This window comes from Melanotaenia boesemani, chromosome 13 (genome assembly GCF_017639745.1).
Source record: "Melanotaenia boesemani isolate fMelBoe1 chromosome 13, fMelBoe1.pri, whole genome shotgun sequence".
In the NCBI taxonomy this organism is placed as follows: domain Eukaryota; kingdom Metazoa; phylum Chordata; class Actinopteri; order Atheriniformes; family Melanotaeniidae; genus Melanotaenia; species Melanotaenia boesemani.
Genome location: NC_055694.1, coordinates 10395834 through 10417374, shown reverse-complemented (window position 1 = coordinate 10417374; position 21541 = coordinate 10395834). Strand labels below are relative to the sequence as shown.

General features: G+C 38.8%; 1 protein-coding gene across 2 annotated transcripts in view; it reads right to left on the bottom strand.

Moving 5' to 3' along the window:
- The window catches only part of LOC121651488 (cadherin-4-like), a 266985-nt gene that overhangs the window by 70872 nt on the left and 174572 nt on the right, over nucleotides 1-21541 (bottom strand). For both annotated transcript variants that reach the window (XM_042003725.1, XM_042003726.1), the window contains one exon: nucleotides 10807-11033. In XM_042003725.1, the coding sequence (XP_041859659.1) occupies nucleotides 10807-11033 (227 nt within the window). The remainder of the gene's footprint in view (nucleotides 1-10806; nucleotides 11034-21541) is intronic.

Below are 21541 nucleotides of genomic sequence, written 5' to 3'. Positions count from 1 at the left end.
ATAAAAAGCCTATTAACAGAGAGCATGTCTGAGGTTGGATTTAGAGCCTCTTTTGGCAAACAGTGACAGCTGAGTCACAGAAACACACTTCAATCACACAGTATGCTGGCATCATACACTTCCCTCACACACTCCTTGCAGGCAAAGAGAAATGACCACCACAAACCTGTCTTTTTGAAAGATGCTCAAATAAGGAGCTAGAAAGCAGCCCCTGTTCAGTCTCCTCATGAACATTAACTCATCCATAAATCAGAACGGCAACATCAAATGTGAAACAAAGAAGCATATTACCTGGCTAAATGTGGAAATGGTACAAACCACATGATGGTGAGCAAACAGTGGAAAGCTTATGAAGAATCTTATTTAAAGAGGATTTCATGATAAGTAAAAGCATGCCAGGTCATGTTTGAAAATGAGAATTGACTCTCAAACATTTTACCTGGTGAAATAAAAGTCAAAATAATAATAAAAAAGAATAAAATAAAAGTCTTTCTATAAGAGTCTTTTTATAAGAGACCTTTAAATAGACCCAGAGTTAGTCAAGATGCAAAAAACAAAATCAAGTATGTTGCTTCTTTTGTTCAGGAATATTGCACACAGTTGTCATGGTTACATAACTGCAGCCATCTTAAAAGAAACCCAGATTTTCAGGACTTGCTGTCCTTATTATGTTGTTATTGCCCAGTTTTACTAAAATTTGTTGTTAGTGACACATGAAAACTCACAATTACTTTAAAAATACTATGTGTTTTTGACTTTTTGACCTAAAGAGGTCACCTTTATTTTGCCTGGGCAAGGCATTGTGGGATGATGGCATGAAGCTGTTGCTCTTAAGACAAGTAGACAGGGAGGTGATGGCAAATTTGACTTGTTTGTGCTTAGATTTTCTTTTCCCTTTGAACAGTAGATATATAGAAACAATGCTGCACTGAGCAGCTTTTGTTTTCAGTCAAAAGGCAATAAAAACAACAATCTTAAGTTGTTGCTGCTTTCTGAGAGAAAAGAAGAGGAGAGCTGATTAGGGGAAAGGCTGAGGACTGACAAAGCTTCCTCAGGACCATCCTTTATGTTCTCAAGACTTCTTTCTTTATGTATTTGAGTCATTTTGTCAAGCACAGCTGCTAAAGGATCTAACAAGGACTAGTGGTTAAAAACGAAGGCTAAAACCAACAGCATAAAAATGCAGGGAGAAAAGTTAGAGACAGGAAGCATTGGATGTCTTTGTGCTGGGACATCCAGCACAAGCTGCTTACCCTGTTACAATGTAAACCAGCAGTCACCACCAAGGGACCTGACAATCCTGCTTCATTTAGTAGTGCCATCTGGAAGGGTCCAGTTTTCTTCAACTAGGACAGATGTTACAACTCAAATAGATGACAGCACATCGGATAGAGCGGTACAATGACTGGCAAATGTCTGTTACCCAATGACTATGGGTCATATTTATGCAGGTAAGCAGCTAGAAAAACTACAAGAGGACCATCAGTCTGAGACAAACTGCCTTTAAGTTTTTGTGTGCTGTTATGAAAGGAATATCTGTTGGCAAAATAAAGTTTAATCAACTTGTTTGAGGGATTTCCCATTTCATAATATAAATGCACTACTTTAATCTATATTAGATAAGTCTGTTCTGATAGTTCCCGTGAACAGCTGCTAACAGAAAACAGAGTTCTTTGCAGGAAACGGTCTTTGCAGCTGCTGTAGAAACTGGAGATATTTTGGTCCAGTCTGTCCTCTAAAACCATATGATCCTCCTCTGTGTATTTTCAGTTATTTCTTCATCACTTTCTCTGTCAGTATGCTGGCTTTCAAATTGAAAAGGCTGAATGGAAAGCATTAAGCCAACATACTGCTATCTGGAGTGGAGATTGCAGCAACTGTTTGGTATCATTACCCAGAATGCATTACAACATATATAACAATGATTTTGCATGAGTGAAATTTATTTTTCAAGTTCATATAGTATTTTAAAAATAATGTTTTTAAAGTTGAAGAAAAAGTTTGCCGAACAAGATTTGTTCCTCCTTGTCAGAGTCTCTTCAAGGCTAACTTCTTTACTACAGCATGTTAAGCAGTCTGGTAACTACAGTAAGTGACCTAAAGGTTATATTAAAATAAATGCCCAGAAATTTGTTCAGCAACAAATTTAACCTCATATCTCAGGCTTGCAAGTCAAGAAAAACATGTCAAGAATTCAGTGCTGAGCATGATTGTGAATGCTAAGTATGAGTTGCACTCTGTCTCAATCACACTCCCCCTGAGCTATCCCTCACTCCCATGCTCCCTCCATTCCTCTTCTTAGAGTGTTATTGTTTTTCTCTCTGTCCTCCCAGTCAGTAGGTCCTGATCTCTTGTGTCAGCAACACAGATCCCTCAAGCTACGTTAAGCTGATGGTGTGCCAGCAGGTAAAGTGACTGCACAAAGCACCACCCACCAAACACTCATGTAAGCAGGCCCCAATAAGTTCCTGGTCAATGTCTTTGTCATGTCTGCATTGAGCAGGATCTATGAGAGGTGGGTGTATTTTGACTCAGTCAAACCTATTTGTATAGGATGGTTTCCCTCATGAAGTTAACACCCCTTTAAAAATGAAGTGTCACTGCACCTTAAAGCACTTTTAAATACTTGCAGTTTTATTTCAATCTGGTATTTTCTTGCTTGTCTCCTTATTACGTATTTAGTCAAAATATTTGTTACAGTACATACAACTATAGCAATACTTAAACTGTAACTACACCCCTTACTTTTTGCACAACTCCACCCACTGCCGAATTTGAAAAGTGCCTGAAACTGAAAAGGTTGGGGTGGGAGCATAGACTGTATATAAAAGATGGACGGAACCTCCGTGACATCACCCATTGAAGAGCAAAAGTGAAGTTCGTTGGATGTTCCCACTGTAGCAATCTTGGTAGTGTCACGCGTGTCGTTAGTCCTGGAAAATCTAAAAATGGGCAAAGAGGTGGAGCTGAGAGGGGGACTGTGAGCGTGGGGGTGGATGATTGACACCCATCAAACTCTGAGCTGCCTTTAGCTAAGAACTAACCAAGCAAATTCTGAGCAATGGTAGCTAACCAGCTAATGGAGGTAGGCAGGCTAAAGCTAAGGCAGGCTGTTAGCCGGCTAAAAACCGCGGTTGTGCTGCACTTTCCCTTCTTGCCGCGGATATTGGATACCTGTCAATCAAAAGGACACGCCCCTAATTATGCTGAATTTCAAGATTAAAATAACATCCAAACGGAGTTAGAAAAAAATTCACCCCCTCGCAGTTGTCATGAAGGTAAACTTGACCTATTAATCCTAAAATGGATTTTTGTATCAGGCTTTAAACATGTTTATTTTTGCTGTGAAGTTGGCGTTTTTAACATGGGAGTCTATTGGGATTTGCTCTGTTTTGAAGCCAGCCCCTAGCGGAAGAGGAGTGAACTGCAATTCCTTTGCACTTCTGCATTGGTTTCACATTTTTGCAGGCGGAGGTTGCCGCTTGGGTGGGAGGTGTGGGGTGATCAGGGAGTGGAGAGTGGGCAGGACGGGATACACATACAGATTGTCAGACAGCAGCTCAGCTCACTGGCAAGATGTAAAGTGAGATTCACAAAGCACCTATGCTACAGAGCGGTCTTTGAGGTGGAAGATTTTTTCCCTCCAGAATCTCCTCAGCTACACATGAACAAGGTGGTCCTGAACCGTATCAGTCTGAGCCATTAGCGCTGACCTGTCAGCAGCTCCAGCAGACTCTGGAAAGCTGTGGGGACTCGCGGCAGCTTGTGGAAGCTGCAGGAAGCGCCATTGCTACAATATGAGCTGCTGTCTGTCGCTAGATGAGGATCTAAAGTCTGGTGTTACTTTTACACCCCTCAAAATTCTGAAACTAGCAAATCTATATCTTATGAATTCACATTCCTTTATATGAATTGGTGGGTGTGGTTTTCAATGCCTGCTAGGTGAGGATCCGCCTATCTGCATCTGGAGGGAGGGGGTGTGAGGTTTTTTTTTAATTTTCTTGTGATGTAGATAACCTCTCTATATCATGAAAAACATAACCTGGTTTTAACCTGTAAAGGGCATTATGAGCCATTTTTACCCACAAAATCCAATTAAAAAAACAACTAATCAACAGTATATGTAATTTTCATCACAATTATGTAATACTGTGTTGTTTACAGCTCAAAAAACACATTTGTGGGTGCACTACCCCTTTAAAGAGCGGCAAGACAAGTGTCTGTAGTACAGCAAAGTAATTAGAAACTAAATCCCAGACACAACAGAGAAAACACTTCACCTGTAGAAAACTGTGCTAAAAGAGAGCTCAATGTCTTTGTGCATGTATGTACTGTATGCATGTGTCCAAGTTTGCATGCACATTTATAGATAGGAGGATATTTATGGCAAAGAACAAAAAGTAAACAGGTTTGTAAATTCATGAACAAAAGAAAGAAATTCAAACACCATATATTTGCATTTAAAAAGAATAATGTTATTAATGCTTCTCTCACTTTTCATTTTGTTTTACCAATGTACAATATGTAGCCCTACAGTTCCACCTCAGCAGTTGACATTTCAGAACAAGAAATAAAAAAAAACACCACAGGAGAAGGCCCCAGTACTGGAAGAACACAGTGGCTTCTGGCATGTATTGAAAGTTAAAGGTCCTCTACAATGCAGTCTATAAAAAGTGATTTTCTTTGTCTTCCTTTGTTTGTTCTTGCCTGGTCAAGGTTCCTCAGAGGAGTAGCTTGTATTTGCCAGTGGAAACAATTCTTTCAAGGCTCCCTTCATTAGATGGATGCTCAGGAAAAAGAAAGAAGAAAAACAAACAACAAAAAAAAAAAAAAAAAAAAGCTTTAAAGGCCGTTTTTAACGAAGAGGTGACAAGTGACCTAGCTTATGGTGAATATGTGAGTGTGAGTGTGTGGGTGGATAGAGATGTGGGGTGAGAATGGGCACTGGCAAAAGTGTCATGTTCACTTGTGTAACCCATTGCACTTTCATAAAAGGACAGGTTGCAAAGGAAAAGAGCTATGGTAGGAGAGAAGATTCTATATTGTCAATGCACTGAAATAGATATAATTTACTAATCTAAATGGGTACAATGCATTACACAAATCTGTAAGCTACTATCCACAAATTTGGGCTGACAAATTTACTATGATTTAAATCCACATTAAAAGAATTTTTGCCCCCTTGTTGGACAGCAGATACGAATCTTTAAACAACCTTCAACCATGTAAGTTTGTTAAATGTTACAGTTCATAACAGTACAATTAAAACAAGACTGTACAAGTATGGCATCTTTGGAAGGATTGCCAGGAGAAAGACTCTTCTCTTAAAAAGAGAGGACAGTCTTTGCTTTGTTATGCACAGCACTTTGTTTCAACTGTGGCTGTTTTAAAGGGCTTTAGAAATAAAGCTGAGTTAAGAGAAATATTGGCAAAAATATTACTTAAAATACCAAGCACAGTTCTGAATGGATGGTGGCTGTCAGTAGTCAAAATTCTTCCAGACATAAACATGTTTTCATCTGCAAGTGGATCCAGTGGCCTCAGTTGCAACAATGGCTCCACTACAGGATGCTACCTTAAAATAGTTTACATGTTTACTATCTTTTTGTATGATTCTTTTAAAGCATTATTTATCCTAAACAGTGCTCTAACACCTAACAAACAAAGCTGGTACAGCAGTTTTAAAGCTCACTGGGTTCTCACGTCACACAGATTCAGAAACGCCACAGTAAAAATGGTGGCACAAATGTTTCTGCTGCCATGTATGTGGACTCACAACAAGTACGTAGATATAAATGGCTCAATCTAATTGAAGAAAAAACATAACACATATTTAAATACAGATAGAAACATTGTTTTTAATCATATATTAAAATTTGTCATTGTCTTTGGTTTTGCTATAAGCTGCACTTTTAAGTTTGGACATCTGTATCTTAGCAAACCACCAGATTTCTGGAACAATGTCCAAAGTTGCTTCTATAAGCTACTGAATCATCGAGTGTAACTAGTTTTCACACATTGCTTCTGCATTTTGGATTAGTTAAAGTTATATAAAAATTACATTGTTATTATCTAAAGTATGTTGTTTTTCTGTGATTTATTTATCTCATTATAAGACCTTGTAAGGATCAGATTATCTTTTATAAGTTCTAATTCATTTTTGACATGAAAAAGGGTTCACTTTGTTTTCCACATAGCTCAGTCTCCTGCAGAAATATTAAAGGTGTATTCATTAATTACATTTATATTAAGGCAATGGTAGTGAGAGAATAAAGCTGAATACGTTAATATTTATTGCAGGATTAGAAATACTATAGCTATGGTTAAGGCTGCCAGCAATGTTATTTAGGTGGCTTAAATAAATGTGTGTGAACTCACTGACCTCCAGCTAAGCAACCACAACACATACATAACCTTTGGCTCCATTACTAATATAAACCAACTGATTACAGCAGCTTTAAATATGTTTCCTTGAGGAAAGAGATACAGAGAAAAAAGTTTAAGTTTTCATCAACTATTTCCAAAATTACCCATAAAATTTCAGTGTCTGCTTTTAACCTTAGGAAAGAAGAAGAAGAAGAAGAAAGAAACATCAGAGAAGTCTTAAAAGTGCCCACAAAAACAGTTGTTTAAAAATGTATAATTCTTTAATGATAACTACACAAATTCCAATCAAGACCCAGTGGGATCAAATCAAGAGCTTACAGTCTTAAAACAACTTAAAGTGATTAAACTGACAGGATTAAGTTTAGAAAAGATTTGGCAATGAATCTTTTTACATTGTTGTTATTAAGTAAAAGTAGCAAAGAAGCAATTAAAAAGGATGAAACACAACAGAGTAAGATTATTATAAAATAATTTTTCTCAACTAGAAGCACTCTTCTCCCCAATAGTAAAGAATCCTTTATAAAATTCCTGGATCCAGGTGGTGATCTGGATCACCCCCAAAATCTAATCACTTGTTCCTTATTCCATTTCTGAGGTTTCCTGAAAATTTAATCAAAATCTGTCCATAACTTTTTGAGTTATGTTGCTAACAGACAGACAGACAAATCAATGAATGCATGACCTCCATGTTGTTGGAGGTAATAAAGATATGATTTATGACAAATCTAAAGACCTGTGCTAGCAGTTTAGTCATGAAGGTAAGTGCAGCATGTTCAAATTCTTTGATTAGACTTAAGCGGAAGGGACACATGTCCTCCTCTCGCCACTAGGGGAGCTGCAATTCCTGGAGCTCCTAAAGTCTTGTTCATACTCCAGAGCAGCTGGCTCTCACACTATGTTCTGCAAAGCACCAGCATTCTCTTCTCTTCTCTTCCTGCACAGTGTTAACATACTGAAAAAAAAAACTGGCTTCCAAACACGTGTTGCCTTATTCCATGTTTGCTGTACTGTGTGACATGTTCACTGAAACATGCACGTGAACCCTCACTTTCAGAACATATTCACGAGACTAGCCTCTGCCAAGCACAACACGCCTGTGTGCGCAAACATGGTTTGTCAGCAGAGTGGGATGAGACAGATGTGAGCTGGGTCTGGACAAATGTATTCTTTTTCTTCAGAGAGAGGAAAGCTTAGTGGGGTTGACTGCGGGGGATAGTTGGCCCATATCCTATAGGCGCGATGAGGAGAGGCAGAGGTGGAACGAGACATCTTTGGGATGGATTGAGGGGGGATGAGTAGATGTGGTTGTCAGAAGCAGATGTGACCTTCCCTTCCCTAACCCCCCACCCCCACCTCTTGCCTAAATAAGTCATGCACTAGATCCTTTTATCTACAAATGCTAACAGGTACTAGTGAGCTCCCTGAGGAGGAATGTACAGCGAAAAAGATAGGGAGAATAAAAACAGAGAAAGAGCTGTTGCATTAGTGCTCCAAAAGGCTTAAGTAGGCTTTTCTCTAGCCACGGTGTAAGTTTGATCAAACTTTGCAGTGCAGAGTTGCTCTTTCTTAAACTTACACAGAAAGTACAGGAAAGTGATGAAACTGATGAAAAAAAATTGCAGGTTAAGTGGAGATGTTTGTGCACATATTGAAACTATTATGAAGGATGGTGATAAGGAGCAGAGGCAAATCAAAGTTAAAGGAGGATTTTTAGCAAACTAAAGGTTGTGCTGCCTCCTTTATTCAACACAAGAGAGAGCACATAAACGATGGCATGCAATCCTAGATTAATTAAACCCATAAACTCCTAATATAAAACACTTCTTGCTTCCTAAACAAAAAGACAACCACTCATTGACTATGAGCAGCATTAAAAAAATCTTAGGCAAAATTAGCATATTCACACTTGATTTAACTTAATATCCCTCAATAAAATGACATTCTTTCACACATGCCAAACACACAAGCCTATGCACACTAACGCTATGTGAACAGAAGTCACTGAGTGTGAAATAGATGCGGCCCCCCAGCACTGGTGCCATCAGCCTTAGCCAGCTGGCGGTGGTCCCAGCTCTTCCCCTCCACGCCACTGCCTCCCTAAAACCCTGCATGCTTTGATATCAGAAAGCCCCTGGCTACCCAGACATCTGGAAGTTATTATTCAACAGAGCACGCCACAAACCACCATTTCCATAATGAAACATCACATTTTGTTTCAGTGCTCTGCTTTCTCCTGATGAATGCAGGCTGGTTACAACTTGTAGCATATTTCTGACCAATAACCACATCTCGCTCTCTTATTGTTTGCATATTCATGGCTCCTCGGGACCTCCACATTAGTTGAATAAATGGGAAATTAAGTAAAACATTTGGTTGTTTCACCTTTAACATTTTGTCATTTAACACCGGGGTTTATAACATACTGGACACTGAATCATTTGAATTGTCTGAATTAGAAAAAAAAAAAAAACAGTTAAAATAAAGGTCAACATATTATGAGTCTCAAAAGCTTTCTCATCCTTTCAACACACTTTTATAGATCCTTTCTTGGCTGATGTCCTGCTCTCTATTTATCTCTATTTCAGTAGCTTACTAAGTGATATTTCTTTAGTTTTTTTTTTGGGCTGTGCACAAAAACAACACAAAAAAGAACGTTTCTTTTAAGTTTTTGTTTTAAATGGTTTTAAATGCAAGCTTTGAAAATCTCACTGCCTAAACAATTATGTAGAAAGGTTTGTATACAGTGGCTCTGAGAAAAAAAAATCAACACAGAGATTTTAATGTAGAGATTTTGATGGATAAGATCAGGAACATGTACATCAGAGGGACAGCGAGTACAGAGGAAGGATGTTGAATATGTCACAAGGACGCAGAGGTTGGTAAGACCAAGGAGGAGATTTATGGATGTAGTGAAAGATGTAGTGAAGTTAGTTGGTGTATAAGAAGCGGATGCACAGGACAGGGTTAGATGCAAAAGATTCACTGTGGTGACCCCTAAATGGAACAGCCTTAAATGGAAAAGATGATGAAGAAGAGAAGTCTAAAAAATATCTATTTATTATAAGATTTCATCAAACATGATTAAACTCTTACAAACTAGTGAGTCACAGTAATAGAAAGATGAAGATGAAAAGATTGTTGTATTTACATCTGGTTTTTCCAGCAGTGACTTGTTTGGCACTCTGGTTAAGTTTAAGGTAGAGTCATTTGTTTACACAAACCAAAATTATGTCAGTCAAGTCAGCTAATGGAACTTTAAACAAGTTTCCATATTTCTATTTCAATTTCACATCCCAACAATCGTAGAAGATTTTATTTTATCTGATGAAGCACCATCTAGAAACAGTAGATGAAACTAAGTTAAAGTTATTTACTTTTTTGGCTGCTTGGGGGCAGCACAAAGAACGTGTAAACACAACAATGGCTTAAACTTTTTAAATTGTGATGGCAGAACAACACTGGCATTAATTTGCTGAGTCATTTCTGGTCACCTGGGAAACCCCTAATGCTCATCTTGCTTCTCCAGACAGTTCTGAATCTCTACCAAATCCTGCATGTAGTTTACCTGCCTCTTTAGATGTTTAATACTCTATTACATTCAGCAGTTTGCCAATAACTCAATTTGTTTCTGGTGCTGGGCAGGCAGCTTAGATGTTTGGGGCTTTTTATAAAAAGAGCTGAAGAATAAGCTGATAACAACACAATGTAGGCACCACAAACAGAGCTAAAAGGAGTTTAAATCCCAATACTTTTTACATCTGTCTGTGTCTAGTACAATTAAAAGAAAAGTTGAAGTGGACTGTTGATGACAGGCAGGTCCTACCTGTGACTATGTTCACCTGACGAAACTATGTGGATCATTGTCAGTCATCATATCTTTCAAGTGATACGTTTGTCTCAGTTAGATTTGAGCTCATCAACAACTTCCTCACGTGAGGTGTTGCACTGAGAACCAGAGCTCAGGCTCCTAATCATCTGTGTTGCCATTGTCTAATCAGTTTAACACTCATGTTGGTATTGACTATCTGATCTTGCCATGCGGTCCTGAAGTTATGGGGACAGCTGAGCTCAGGCTGCTCAGTCTTCTCCTGACCTCTGACAGCTTTTAAATAGAAATGGAAGAGCTGAGAACCCCCGCGGGGCTGAGGCACAGGATGTTTTCCAATAACAGCTTATAGCTGAGGGAAACATACTCTCCCCCATGTGGCAGTGTGATTCTATCGCTTTAACCGTTTGCCATTGCTGCTTCTCTCTGCTCTGATCTGCTCCCTCTCTCTTTTTGCCTCTAAAACCCCAAGGAGTTTTGACCTGATTCTGGGCTGTTAGTATCACCAGACCACTGGAGAAATTGGGATGGGAGGAGGAACCTCTGAGATGATAATTGAAATTTGAAGCATGGTATTTCACTGTGTAACTCACCTCATTTTCATTTTGTTCAGGTGATGGTAGGTCAATCAGTGCCAGCTGAACCACAGTCTCCCATGCGTGAGTGTGTGGACCACTCGCTGTCAGTTTAAACTGGACCGGTTCATCCAGGCTGGCTCCCTCCCTCCTGGCAAAGATGGATCCATCTGTCCGCACACTGAAGATGGGGTCACTGCTCTGGAACACGACAGCTTCGTTCCCCATGCAGTCATCAAACTTCACTGTGGACAAAATAATTGGCACAAATTTAATATACCATTCATCAAAGCAGTAACAGCCAAGAAATGAAAATGGCACAAATGATGGTCGGATGGGATGCAGCTGAAATTGCTGTTCCAATTCTCATACACGCAAATGCAAAGAATACACCCTCCAGGGCACACATCTCAGCGGTGGCAAGGGAATAGATTGACTACTCTTAAGAGAGTGTATTGTGGTGCATAGTGTGACACTGAAGCATGTTGCTATTAATTGAGGACATAACATGAATTACTTTGAGGAGTATTCTCCGGAGTTGCACGTGGAAACAATTTTCAAGTGATTTTGCATACTGTTATTGTAGAGGAGATGGAAAAACTGGCCTTAGATGAGCTTGCTCCTGAAGTTATTTGGAGAAAGACTGAACAGGACATGTGGTATAGTTAATATAGCAGCTTTACAAAGAGAGTGACACTTTCTTTAGCTAACATAGATGCAACTATTTATATACGTACAAAATACATGAAGCTGAAATGATACATACAGGGCATAACTGATAAAGAATAATGTTCGAAATGTAAATTTGTTGCCTTTGTTCTCCACATATGTTTATACCGTACTGTTTTACCGTGTTGGTTTGACTCATGCTGTGGTATTTCATGGTACTGTGTGACAGATACTGTGCTTTCGAGTTTTATCTGGCAGCTGGACTCAATTCTCTTGCTTTTGCGATAACTGTCACACAGGTCGTCTCATCTTCTTTCTACAGTTTGTGTTTGCACTAAGGTGGTAATAACTTAAAGGAAGACTAACAAAAAACAAAAAAAAAAAAAAACAATGCTGTGCAGTACTTCCCTCATGTTGCTGTAACATGTATTTTAGAACGTGACTCGTGGAGGATTTGAATGCTTTCTTAGCTCCACAGATGGCCAAACTTATTTCATAGTTTAAACATTTTCTTCAATCACAAAATGTAAATAGTTGCACCAGGTTTTTTTTTAAAAGCTTTGTTTCACCCATGCATTGATTTCACTTTTTTAGAGTAAATCTAAAATCAAAGATATCTAACCAGTTAGAAGATGTTATGATGGCACCATGTACCAACTCAGTAAGGAACAGTCATGCATCATCAAGGCACCCTTGTGATTCTCTTACAAAACTTAAAAGTAGTTAATTTAAGAGAATAATGAGAGATGAGTATAGTCTATGCTAGCCTCAGTCCTCATTTCCTTCCTTTCTCATGGTACCTGCAGCCTCCTTCCCTTCTGGGGATTACAATGTCTAGACGACATATCATAGGAAACCCTGCGCTGAAAGCTATAATTCACTTCTGCATGTCTCCCTCTTTCCTCCCACATCTATAACAGCTGAAAAAAGGTTCCCACTGCAGAAAGTAACTGTGAGTAAATCAATCTTTTTGTTCTGTCTGGTCCTAAATAAGCCAGTGATCATGTCAGAGCCGTCTTCTCTGAAGTTAGATGTCCAGACGGCCACTCAGGACTCAGTCAGAAGGGACAGCTATTCACCACCACTGTCCATTGAAAATAGCAAGTGCTGCAGACGTTTACTTGTCTAGACAGATAAAGACAGAACATAAGAGATGGATTACATTAATAAAAGAGGGAGAAAACCTTCTAATCATCAGGTTGTTTCTTTGTTTTTTTTGCTGTGCATATCCACCTTAAACAAAGCACTAAAAAACACTAACTTACAGACTTCTGTTTGTGTGTGTGCGTGTGTGTGTGTGTGTGAAATCCCATTTCAGTTTTTCTCTACCATTATTTTTGCAGATTTTCATGTTTGTTTGGAAGGTGAAGGCAACAATAACAAACACACCATTTGAGAAATATGTGTCTGCACAAGTGGAATTTTGGAAAGTTGCCTGGATGTTTTAAAAATAATAATAGGTAAAAAAATAAATAAACTCAAGTCAAGCATGAATGTATTTCTAAGTCCTGGTATTTGTAAAATATTCAAACACCAGTGAAAAAGTGGGAAAAAAAGACAGGAGGTGGTCTATTTGTGGTCTGATGCCCATTTTCTTACTGTCCACCAGTTATTCTCTCTCTCTCCCCCTCTCTCTCTCTCTTTCTCTCTCTAAACGAGGCATACAGCCAACAGTGCAGCAGTATTGAGGTTTATGATTGGTAGAGGCCTGTGAGAGAGAGGTAATTGTGGGTTCACTATTGACATAAAAAATGTGAGTTAATATGTTCATTTTAATGGAAAAATATACAAAACTATTAGTAATAATCACATTTCTACAGCAAAGTAAACGGTATGTAGAGTTGAAGAACAGTTAAGAAATACTGCAAATGAGATGGTGCTGTGTTTCAGTTTGTGTATGCACATATGTGACAAATCTGTGAGAGGGGCTCGTGTCTCATGAGGTCAATCACGCTGACATTTTACATACAGTAACATTAATTGTCAAGATGGGTAATTAAAGGTGCAATGTGTAAAAACTTAAGAGATTGTAAAATTAATATATAATAGAACCACTGAAGAACAACAGCTACAACACTAAAGTCAAAGACATGAATGTATTCAATTGTTTATACTGAATCTATTCAAGTCACTGTAAAACAGGTAGTGCTAGCTTGTGCTTTTGAGCAGTATCATTGTAGCATCCAGTCTACATGTAGGATAATTAAGCAGTGAATGACACTTTAATGTAAGATACCTTTGGAGATCAGGATAGTTATGAGGCAATTGATTTCCAAGCAGTTTGAGTTTGGCCTTAAAGACACACCACAGAGCTTTTGCAGATTTTCTCTTTGACTCGCTCCCTATGGATGGCTAATTTGGCATCCATCTTACATCCTATCTGTACTGTCAGCTCTCTTCAGCCAGTAAACTGGAATCATATTTTGACTTGCGTTACTTCTTGCTCTGTCCCTTTCTGTCTTTTTTTTCTTCTCTTCCTCCAATAATATCTTCTTGCGCTTCTATTGCTCTTTCAAATGGCCGATGTGTTGCGCTGCTAGCTTGTGACGCAGTCCGTAAAGTGAAAATCAGCTGTAACGTTTCATGTGTCATGGAAGAAAAAGTTGTGAAGTGAGGGTTTCTCAGCCTTGGGGCACAGTTCCAGAAATGTACATAAATGATAAATAAATAAATTTATATGAATCTGGAACACAGAGTTTTAAGGTCAGAAAGTTCTGACCTTTGTACTCAGTTTATGAGATCCTCTACCTGGCTGTCTGTGTGAGGCCATGATAGAGACTCGGACTGGTTTCACCCTTACAGAAAAACAAAGTGGCATAGCTTTCCAACAAATTACTGTGCAGATTTGCTTTTGGATGAGTTTTTGTAGCATGTATGATAAAGGTTACTTTACTATCTTGGGGCTCTTAAACAGAAGCAGCACATTACACAAAACCAATTTCTACAATTTGCACTTTTAAATCTGTTTATAAACCAGGATGAACTTTAGGGTTACTTAAAACTATGATCCATGTTGTGGCAATTTCATACAGTATTCTATCTGTTATAATGAAAACATATAATCAAAGTGGAATACAATAAAGTGTAGGATTTAATCCGGTTGTGTTGCTTAGTACTTAAACAGCAAGAGCAACACATTAAAAACCACAGCAGAAAAGAACCCACTTCTTGCAACGAAAACCCGTGAAAGCCTAAATCAATAAGTCAATAAATACTGAGGCAAGTGGTAACTGTAGGTGTAAAGAGTAATCACTCTCATTGTGTGTGCATAGACATTTCTTTTCAATGATCGCATGCATTTCTTCAAAATGACAAGCTGAACTAACTGCAGCAATACCCACACACAAATACAGTGACAGACTGTGTATGGAGTACCCAGAGGGTCTTGTTCTTGCACCAATTAAAGAAAAAGACAGTGCCAACTTTACCCCTCCGACAACACACACACACACACACACACACACACACACACAGACCTCCAAAAGCTCCGCTTTCACTCAGTCGGGTCAATACTGCTATATAAGAGAGATTATAACAATCGGCCGACAACAAAGCAATGAAGCCCAACGGCACAGAGCTGCACATTAACAAGTTGTCTAAAGCAGTGGGTCCAGGTTGTGCATTGATCTGGCAAAAAAGACAGACATCCTAGTGTGCCAAACAGCCAGCCAAGCACTTCTCCACAGTCCAGTCAATGTGAACAGTCACCTACTGAAATGTGACAAATTCTACCAGTGCATGCCCCATGGGAAATAAATATATTCATGTTATTTCTTCATCATGGAAGAAAGAAAATTGTGCTTTCTGTATGGCTTGAATGATATCACAAACCAAATTCCATTTTCACCTTTTTCCCCACCTTCTAATTAAAATCTACATCTCCCTTCAACACGACAAGGACAAGAAGAAGAGGAAACGCTGAGAAGAGACATGACCTTCTTGTGGTGTTCTTTGGACAGCCTGACAGGAAGTAGCTGACAAGTGTTGAAAGGGACGTGAGAAAGGAAAAGAGTCAGGGGAGAGGGAAAAAAAGCTGAGGAGTGACAGAAAGAAGGTGAGAGGAAGGGGGAAGACAAGGGAAGGACAGAAAGGAAGACAGATGACAGGATAGAAGTGTGTGGAGGTGGCAATCAGAGACAGTGAAATGAATGAAAGAACATTAAAGAAGAAAAAAGTAACGGAAAAACCCGTAGGCAGACTGAGCTGGCTAAAGAAATATCTCCTGAGGCGAAACTGTTTATAGCAGCATTTGTTCAAATCGTTCAAAGAATGATGCACTGAATGCATAAATGTCAGTCTGCCCTAAAAAACAGTGAAGAAGCCACTTTTATGAGCACAGGATCACTCTGATATCTGTTACAATCAGGCTCATTGTGAGAAAGAGAGGGTGATACAGAAAGAGGAGGCTGATGATGAGGAGGAGTGGGGACTCGAGGTGAGACGGAGGTGGAGACTGGGGAAGGCAGCGGATGGAGGCCTAGAACTGGATTCCTGGCTCAGTGAACTGGCTCTCGCTCTCACACACATCCACATTGGAATGGATGGGATGCTCAGATGGCTGTTTAAACAGGTTAATTGGGCTGGCCTCCCGAGAGATCAGGACAGATGGATAGAGAGATAGAATGAGAGGGGAGAGAAAGAAAGAGCAATAGAGCAACAAAGGGAGAGTGGTGGAGTTTAGAGAGATGGAAACAGAGGGCTGGATGAAGAGATGGATGGTGTGAGAGGAATATGGCCACTGATCACAGCCACCGTGGGGAGTATGCCGTCTAATCAGAGCAGCGTGGAACTGTGCAGTGGGTTAGCCTTCACTGGCTGACTAAACAGAGCCAGATCCATAGCCCACCACTGATAGACTATGAAGGATGAACAAACTTGTGATGGAAGACTGTTAAGAGTAATGTTAGAAGCCCATCAGGGGAGACTGGTTCACTGAAGCAAATCATGAAGAGTGGCTCATCTCTATCCTTCCGAGAAACCTTCAAAGGCTTGATGGCACTGACCAGCTCCCTTTACTAAAAAAAGTACACACAGGCAAAAGATGTACTGAACTTGTTTTAAACTTTGAATTACGATCAAAAAACAGCTCAGAAAGAACACAACAAAGCAAAGCATGGTGCAAAGAACAAATGTATTAAGTATTAAACTAAACTAGAAGCTACCTATCAGTTAAATATAAATCAAAGCTGAGCAGCTTGTATTAGCCGCACTTTTCAAACCTTCTTTTGTTAGTTCAGTTATCTGACTGTTTCATATTTTTAGTGTGTTCGTTGTCCATAAGCACTTGGGAAAGTCCCAGAATGAACTGCAGTCATGTTTGCCAACTACAAAGGCACAACAAAATCAAAATCCAGTTTCAACACAGTCTTGAACTCTTTTAAGTTCCCACAAGCAGAATAGGCTCTTTTTGGAAGGAAGGAAATAAGAAAAAAACTTTATAAAGCAATAAATGTATCTTTTTTTAAAAAAATAATTTAGTTTAAACTATAACTGAAAAAGAAAGTAGAACTGAAAAAGAAAGACTATTTACATTTCCTTTTTAATTTCACCCATGTTATTGTTTCTGTGTTTCTTTACCATTTAACTTTTTCAAGACTGCTTTCACACTAGTTCTGCAGCAGACTGTGTGCCATACAGTGAATGCGGAGATGTGTGTATCCCAGACATGGGTGGTCAGGGGTGTGTTATGTGAAATTATATGAAGTTTCACTCACTGTTTTGTTTGGCTGAACATCTACACTTTACTTCACTGCTGCACTTTCCAAATGATAATCCAAAATGTCAGCTTGAGATATGATCTGGGTTCACTGCATCTGCTGTTGTTATTGTTTAACATTAAATATTAACTGAAGGACAGAACGGATAGAATTTAGGAGTGAATAGACAAAACTATTTGAAGTTCGGTATAAATCTTGATACATGCTAGCATGTGTCAAAGCCATAAATCTCTTCAAAACATTTGTTTATTTTCAACCGCCCTGTGAGCAACCATTAAAAACTGCTTAACTGACTTGTTGTTAATGCACGCAGTGACAAATATCTTTGAGTTACAGAGCAGTAATTTTTCTCATTAAAAGTTTTTCGGCTGGAATTGTGGACACTTTAAATTAGTTTAAAACATTTAATATGACTGATTATAACTTGCCAACCAGCTTTAAAGCAAAACTTCTGCCATTATCCTGAGTAAACTGGGTCCACAAGCCATGCTTAAATAGTGTGGGAAACAATGTACCACCTATACAGGGCTTTTTCAGAGCGGAAGCACTGTTGGATGGCTAATCAAGAGTCTGCTCCCACAGTGATGGCTGGTTAGTCACAGGAGGAGTTTGACTGGTGCTAACAGGCTGGCTGATCTCAGAGCTGCAGCAAGGTTGACTCACCCACTGCAGGCTGAGCACAGATGGAAAAGTGAAAACATTTTTGTTCATCCACCTAATTTATTGTCATCTATCAGATTTGTGCTATGTCTATTTGATGAATCAACATTAGAACATATTTCAGGGGAGTCATTTGGCTGTTTCTGATGTTTTACTGCTTGTTTAAAAAGGATCGAACCCCAAGTAAAACTCAGTAAATTATATAATGTGCAGGCTTACAGTGAGGAGGATATGAGGCCTTTTTGGCACCACAGCATAGTGTGTTAGTGTGCATATTTGTATAGACTTATGAACAAATTGTGCTCAAATATTCCCAGAGAGAAAACTTCAAAGTCCACAAGACATTATTTTTCCCCAATGAACAACTCTAATGACTGATTGCTATTCCTACAGACAAGCACCAAAGTGCTTGATTAGCCCTCATAAATTTTAATGCATCTGTTCTTGTAGAGGGAAACTGGATTTGTTGCTGGAGCTGGTATCATGACTCAAAGAAATTATAGTATGTTACATATACTGTAAGTAAAATATATTAAAAGGGAAAGCATATACATGAGCATGCAGCGAAAAAAGGGTCTGTCCCTGAAAGACTACAGAAAGTCTTTGTCTTGTCAGGTTTTGCCAATTCTAAAACCAAACACTCATAATTGCCTCATTACTGATAGTTTTTACTAAACATTTCATTCCCATTGTGCATTGTAGGCTTGTGGTGAGACATGAGAAATAAAAGGCACATGGAAGGAAAGAGTTAAAGTGTATTTCTGCAATTAGAGCTAGCTTTAGTGGCAATTAGAAAATAAGGCAAAGGAAGTAACAGGGATCAGACAGAAGAAAACTAACAAAAACAAAAAAACTCCCTAACTTTTATTGCATTAGTGGATCTATTCTATACTTTGCTGCAGAAGAACACACACACACACAGTCAAAATGTTTTTACACAGCAAACCACAGTTCACATGCCTTCGCTCCTCTCATCCTCTCACAGCAGTCATTTGGCCTATTACCCTGCCTTTCTGTGGTTGTGGTTCAGTGTGTTTTCTGGATCGATAGACTACAAATTCAATGATGGATTTGATACGTACAGTATAGATTACTGCTCCCTGGAGTCTTGGCCCAGATTTTGTATCTCTATGTACTACTGTAACACCTAAAGCCCTCCAGCAAGAGATCTGATACAGTCTGGCCAGGAGGACTGAACACAGAGGAGTACAGCAGACAAAGTTGAGCATGTGTATGTTTGTCTAACATGGTCTGGCATCTCCAAGCCTGCTCATGGCTCACAAAAATGAGAAAAGATGTAAAATGAGGGAGGAGAAAGACTGGGGAGGGGTGGGGACCCTCATTTTGTGAAAGTGCAGTTTAGTCTGGAATTGACTGCTGCTGTCAGCAGTTTGCATCAAGCCGGAAAGCTGGGTTTGCTTCATGCATTATAGATTCAAAACTGATGCCGTCCTTCTTCAGTGGAAACACTCCTATCAGATATGAAGAAGCTCTTTTAATAGAAATCTTCTTACTCTTGTTTACCCAGCAGCAGCTACCATAATCCTAGATTCTATTTGTTGTTGTCATCAAACTATGACATTCTCTCTGTGTGTGTCCGACCTCACAGCTTAACACTGTCTAACTCTTTCTATCAACGTAAAAAAAAATGTATTTGAAGTCAAATCAATAAAATGGACTGGGTCTTCTTAGAGATGTTCCACTCTTATTCAGAAGAGCTTCTTCATTTCTAGAGGAGGTAGTGGGAGATTTCACTTGAGTAGCCTGTGAAACTATTCATACTGTTTTTGTGACCTGAGAGCTTGTTAGAGTGACCATCATGAATCTGAATTTGAAACTGACTCCATTCATTACCCAGATATTAAATAAGTTCTAAGCAATTATGAGATGTTCCTTCAGATATTGACAGTAATGTCAACAAAATATACAATCTTTGTGATTGATCCTCTGCCAGCCAAAATGATCTCTAGTTCAGCCTTTTGGATGCCTTTACTTTTTTTCTTGCTTTGTGTCTCAGTTCTCAGAAAAAAATTATAAGGATATTTGAGAAATGTATTGTATTCACTTTCTCTCACTTTGTGAGAAAGAATAATGTAAGTTATTCTTATTTTTTTCCTCCTTTTGACAAAGATTTCTTTTTTTTGTGAACTCTTTCTCTCGCTCTCTCTTTCTCTCTCTCTCTCTCTTTTAAATAAACATTAAAGAGTCGGCCTAATGATGTAAAACAAAACAGTTGTGGCATTCAGTCTACTTTCAGTGTGGAGCATTGATGTACTCTAAGAAGATAACTAAGAAGATCCAGAGCTACACTCCCTCTCGACAGTTACGCTCTGCCAGCGAAAAACGGCTAGTGCTCCCACCACAACGTGGCTCAAAATCAGTAGCTAGACTCTTCTCCTCTGTTGTCTCCCGGTGGTGGAACGATCTACCAAACTCCGTCCGATCCGCAGAGTCCTTATCCACTTTTAAAAGCAAGCTAAAGTTTCAGTTGTTTAAGGAGCATTCCCGCACTTAGCTTAACTCTTCTACTCAACAGAACGAGTTAGAAAGATTTGTATATATATATATATATATATATATATATATATATATATATATATATTCACTGTCTCTTGCACTACATGACAGAACCTGGGTCTAACTGGACTCAAAGCAGTCTGACTATCACTTAATGATAATGTCCCATCTTGCTTGAATTCTTGCTTGTTTTCTTACTCTCAGAGTCTGCTAAATGACTGTAGAATAGAATAAAATAGAATAGAACATAACTTTTTCTTTCTGTTTAATGTTTATTTTTTTTATAAATCAATAACAATTAATATATAAAACACACACACATTAACACACACACACACACCAAAAAAAAAAAAACTGTCTTCATGCAGAACTTCCTATGCATCACAAAAACATGGATGTTTTTTCTATAGTTTATATAAATTTACATTTATGTTTTAGCAGTTTCTAGCTTTGCTTCAGGAACTCAGATTTAAAACTGTAAGGCTGCTGAACAGCTTCTTCTCCAAAGCTGTCAAAGCCATCTGTCCAAAGCATGTACCTCATCTTCGTTGTATCTTACGAAGGCGTTTCTGCAAAACTGCAGAGAGTGTATGGGTGTTAAAAGCCGCTCATCGAAGAAAGTTCGATGGGCTTCACACCCCCCTGAGGTGCAAAGCCTATCCGAGACTAAGAGGAAGGAGAGTCCCCCATACTTTCTCTGCAGTTTTGCAAAAACACTCAGTAACTCTGGCTTCTCTGCACTGTGGCTGCCTCCTCCCCCACCCTCTGCTGTTGCTCCTTGAAACATGACAACGGCTATAAGAGAGTGTGGGGAAAGAAGTCCAATGTAAACATATTTGAGGCTGAGATAGAGCAAAAATCTGCACAGACACATTTTTTCTGCTCTCCAAAGAGAGGACATAACCAGGTAAAAGAGGACCTTTGGTCACCCTAGCTATGAAATAAAGTAAATAAAGCTAAAACATGGTGGCAGCAAATAATTTCATATCACAAGGTGTACACACACAGCATCTAACAGCACATAACAAGAATGAGCTCAAGTTAAGATGACTGTAGTGGCTTGACTATTACTTATTTCTTATACAATATTTAGATGTTTGCATGTTTCTTGACTCTCTTAAAGATGAAATGAACCATCACTACACTTTAATACTTATACAGAATATGAAATTAGTCTTATCATTTAGAGT